The following is a 5,000-nucleotide window of genomic DNA, read 5'->3' on the forward strand; positions in this document are numbered from 1 at the left end:
AGAGAGAGAGAGAGAGAGAGAGAGTGCGTGTATGAGTGTGCGTGCCAACCTCCTCCTCCTCCTAGTCCTCCTGGTCCTCCTCCTCCTCCTCCTCCTCCATCATTCCTCTTTTTTCCCTCCTTTTTCTCGCTTCATTTCTGTCTCTCCATGTCTACTTTCCTCTCCTTGCCTCATTTTCTTCCCTCCCTCACACACTTTATCTCTTCTTCTTCTTCTTCTTCCTATTTTCAAACCATCATCTATATTTTTTTCTTTACTTCCTTCCCTCTTTATTTATCTTTCTCTTCTTTTTCTTCTTTCATTTTTATTATTTTTCTCGTTTCTCATTTTCATTTTATTTTATTTTTTTTTATATAACAAGAAGGTTGGTTAAGAAAAGAGAATGAAAGGAAAGGAAAGGAAAGGAAAGTAAGGAGAGGGAAAGGGAGGGAAAGGAAAAGGGAAAAAAGGAGAGTAGAGGAGAGGAGAGGAAAGGAAAGATGAGGATATAAGAGGAGAGGAAACAAAAAAAAAAAAAAAAGAAAAAAAAAAGAAAAGAAGAAATGGGAGGAAATAAAGGAGGAAGGAAGGGAAGAAGAAATTAAAAGGGTGAAGAAAAATGAGATGGAAAAGAAGCGAAGAAAGAAAGAAAATTGAAAAGAAAAAGACAAAGAAAGATAAAGAAAGAAAGAAATAAAGGAGGAAGAAAAAATAAAATCAACACTTATTTGTAACACGCTTTATCTGTTATTATCATTATTTATCTATTTATTTCCACTTTTATTCACTTGTCTTATCTATTCATGTGTTTATTTGTGGTTAGATACAAGAGATAATTATTTTTTTATTCTATTTTAGTAGCGAAGAAGTATTAGCTGTGTGACTTTGCCTTGATCTTCACTACTCTCTCTCTCTCTCTCTCTCTCTCTCTCTCTCTCTCTCTCTCTCTCTGAAGGTCGTTGTTACATTCTTTCTTGTGCCAAATTTCCTTTTTTTTCCCCCTTTTCATTTTTACGAGGGACAATACAGTTTTCCTCCTCCTCCTCCTCCTCCTCCTCCTCTTCGTTTTTCTCGTCTTCTTCCTTCTTCTTCTCCTCCTTGTTCCCTATTTTTCCTGATCTTTTTTATTTTCATTTCGTACCTCTTTTCTTCTCTTCCTCTTCTTCTCCCTCCTTTTCCTCCTTGTCTCCTTTTTCTTTCCTTTCTTCTTTTTATTATTTAATTTTATTTTTATTGTACTTCTTTCTTCTTCTCCTCCTCTTTCCTTCTTGTTCTTCCTCCTCCTTCTTGTCCCCTCTTATTGGTTTTGCTTTTCTCTCCTTTCTTTTTATTTTATTTCACACTCTCCTCCTTCTCTTTTTCCTCCTCCTCCTCCTCCTCCTCCTCCTCTATTCTTCTTTTTCTTCTTATCTTCTGTTTATACCTTCTTCTTGACCTTTTTTTTATTTCATTTCATTCCTCTCTATTCCTCTTCCTTGACCTTTCGACTTTCTCTCTCTCTCTTCTTCCTCCTCCTCCTCCTCATTAATTTCCCTTTATTTTTCTTTCCTCTTCCTTCTCTTCATCATCATTAATGTCCTATTCTTCATGCTCTTCCTTCCTCACCTCATTTCTCACCTCCTCTTCCTCCTCCTCCTCCTTCCTCCTCCTCCTTCTTCCTTCCTTTCTCGATTCTCAAGTTTTCGTTCTTTTCCTTATTCTTTTTTTTTACTTTCATTCATTATTCTTTATCAATATTGCAGTTTTCTTCTTCTTCTCCTCCTCTTCCTCTTCATTTGATTATCTTCCCTATATTTACGTCAATTACTATACCCCTCTCTCTCTCTCTCTCTCTCTCTCTCTCTCTCTCTCTCTCTCTCTCTCTCTCTCTCTCTCTCTCTCTCTCTCTCTCTCTCTCTCTTTTCTTATTTTTTTTTTCATGTACTGGTTTTCATCACTCCTTCTCCTCCTCCTCTTCCTCCTCTTCCTCTTCTTCTTCCTCCTCCTCCTTTTACCTCTCTCATTCATCACCACTACCACCACCACCACCCGTCCTCCTCCTCCTCCTCCTCCTTCATTCTATCATTATCTCCTCCTCCTCCTCTTCCTCACCTCTTCCTTGATCTTCTCTTCCTCCTCCTCTTCTAACTAAAGCCATCATTAATCCTCTTCCCCTTTCTCTTCTTATATCTTCTCCTCCTCCTCTTTTTTCTTCCCTTCATATCTCCCCTCCCCCTCCTCCTCATCCTCCTCCTCTTATTTTACCTCTTCAAAATCATTATTGTCTCCATCTCTTCATCTTCCTTCTTCTCTTCACATTTCCCCACTTTCATCTCCTCTATTTCCTCCTCCTCTTCCTCTTTATTCTCTTTTGCCTCACCCAAAACTCCAATTATTTCCTTCTCCTCCTTCTCTTCCTGTTACATCACTCCTCCTCCTCTTCCTCTGTCTGTTATATCACTCTACCTCCTCCTCCTTCTCCTCCTCTTGTTACATCACTCTATCTCCTCCTCCTCTTCCTTCTTTTCCTCCTCCACCTCTTCTTTTTAGTATTTGTTCTTCCTTTGTATTTGTTTGTGCTGCTGCTCCTTGTTACATCACCCTACCTCCTCCTCCTCTTCCTCCTCCTCTCCCTTTTCCTCCTCCACGTCTTTATTTAGAGTATTTGTTCTTCCTTTGCATTCATTTGTGCTCCTCCTCCTCTTCCTCTTCATCCTCCTAAACAAGCAATTCACATACTCATAATAATATCAAACTATGTCGCTCCTGGCAAGCTGTGAAGTCCTCCTCCTCCTCCTCCTCCTCCTCCTCCTCCTCCTCTACTCTCCCCTTTTCCTCACATTCCTCCACCTCTTCCTCCTCCTCTTCCTTCATCTTTCTTTTCTTCCTCTTCTCATCATCTCTGTGTCACTCATTTCCTCATTCTTTTGTCTGTTATCTATTATTATTATTATTATTATTATTATTATTATTATTATTATTATTATTATTATTATTATTCAGTTATTTTTGTTTTTGTTGTTGCTGTTTTCTTTCCTTATGTCTTCTATTGCTATTATTATTTTTTTTTTCTTAAGTCATTCAGTTAATCATCTTTTTTCTTCTTATTCTTCTTATTATTATTTATATTATCAGTTTCCTTCTTCTTTTCCCACTTCTCTGTCTCTCTATTTATTCTCCATTTTACTTCCTCATTCTTCTTATTTCTCTTTACTACTACTACTACTATCATCATCATTGTCTCCTTATTCTTCTTCCTCTACACTTCCTCTCTCTTATCTGTCTGCCTGTCTGTCACTTTATTTACCCTTCATTATTCTTATTATCATCCTTTGTTGTTATTGTTCTTCTTCTTCTTATTATTATTATTATTATTATTATTATTATTATTACTATTATTATTATCATTATTATTATTACTATTATATATACTAGTCACTATCATTATTTCTTTCCTTTGTTTTCTTCTCTTTTTCTCTGTCTTTCTGTCAGTATGTATGTATGTATGTATGTATGTAAGTATGTATGTATGTATGTAAGTCAGTTTTCATTTTCATACCTTTCCTTCATATAAATAATTAACATGTGCTTAAAAAGATGCTATTTTTTTCAATAATTTATGTGTGTGTGTGTGTGTGTGTGTGTGTGTGTGTGTGTGTGTGTGTGTGTGTGTGTGTGTGTGTGTTCTATATATGCCACAAAGATGTCACATTCTTGTCTCTTATGCACAAGAGAGAGAGAGAGAGAGAGAGAGAGAGAGAGAGAGAGAGAGAGAGAGAGAGAGAGAGAGAGAGAGAGAGAGAGAGAGAGAGAGAGAGAGAGAGAGAGAGAGAGAGAGAGAGAGAGAGAGAGAGAGAGAGAGAGAGAGAGAGAGAGAGAGAGAGAGAGAAGGGGGAAGCAGTCTCGTGGACCACCCTACTATACCCAGCTTAGTCACACCACAGCTGGCCACACACACACACACACCCACAGCAAGGCCAGACAGCACACCCTTGCTCCCTCCTGCCCCTTCATGACAAGACCGTTCCCTTCCCTGCACCTACCCCAATTCTGAGACCACAGTAGATGCAGGGTACTTCCACAGCAAGGCCCCACAGCACACAGTTTCAATGGAGAGTAATCCCTGCACACATCTACGCCAGTAAATAACAACAAGTGTGTTTCGAGGTAATCAGGACAACAGGTGACAAAAACACCCTGAACTGAACTGCGAAATTCGGTACTCAAAAATAAACAAAACAAACAAAAGAAAAAACAAAACAAAACAAAACAAAGCAAAACGAAAACAAAACAAACCTAACCCACACCAATAAATAACAAAAGCACCCTGAACTGGACTGTAAAATAAACCTAACCTAACCTAACACCAATAAAAGTAACAAAAACATCCTGCCCACACTGTAAAATCAACTTAAAGTCCTCCCGAAGAAAGTAAACCTAACCTAACCAAACAGCAAACAAGTCTCCAGGTACTCACGGTGAAGGAGTAGAATCCCTCGGGCACTGGCTGGCCTCCGAACTTGACAGAGAGAGTGTATTCGCCAGCATCCTTCACTGTGTAGTAGATGCTGAAGGTGCCATCCCCATTGTCCTCTATGTCGATGTCCAGGTCACTGAGGGAGGCACAAGGGTGGGGTGAGGCTGGGGTGTTATGGGGTGAGGCTGGGTTGTGAGGCTAGGGTGTTGAGTGAGACTGAGGTGTGAGGTTGGGGTGTTGGGTGAGGCTAGGGCATTTGTGTGGTGAGGCAGAGGGGTTATTTGGGTGGTGAGGCTGGGGTGTTGTGGAGTGAGGTTGGGGTGTTGTGGGGTGAGGCTGACGGGGTGTTTGAGTGATGTTTTCTTAAGTTCCTTCTCATTTTCTCTCATATAACAAGTAAAGGATGATCTCTCTCTCTCTCTCTTCTTTCTCCCTGTCCCTTGTTACCTGCCAGAGGTGGAGCGTATCCTGCAGGTGACAGCACCGTTGCCTGCGTTCTTGGCGTTGACAGTGATGCAATACTCCTCCCCTATGTTGAGCGCATGGGTGATGCCCTCCGTGATCT

General features: G+C 39.9%; 1 protein-coding gene across 8 annotated transcripts in view; it reads right to left on the minus strand.

Annotated features, from left to right (window-relative positions):
- Window positions 1–5,000, minus strand: part of LOC135095059 (filamin-A-like) — a 125,722-nt gene that overhangs the window by 56,183 nt on the left and 64,539 nt on the right. For all 8 annotated transcript variants that reach the window (XM_063995714.1, XM_063995712.1, XM_063995713.1 and 5 more), the window contains 2 exons: window positions 4,883–5,000; window positions 4,436–4,571 (listed from right to left, as the gene is read on the minus strand). The exon at window positions 4,883–5,000 is cut by the window's right edge and continues 13 nt beyond it. In XM_063995714.1, coding sequence (XP_063851784.1) covers window positions 4,436–4,571; window positions 4,883–5,000 — 254 coding nt within the window. The remainder of the gene's footprint in view (window positions 1–4,435; window positions 4,572–4,882) is intronic.

Source organism: Scylla paramamosain, chromosome 47 (assembly GCF_035594125.1).
Source record: "Scylla paramamosain isolate STU-SP2022 chromosome 47, ASM3559412v1, whole genome shotgun sequence".
NCBI classification, from domain to species: domain Eukaryota; kingdom Metazoa; phylum Arthropoda; class Malacostraca; order Decapoda; family Portunidae; genus Scylla; species Scylla paramamosain.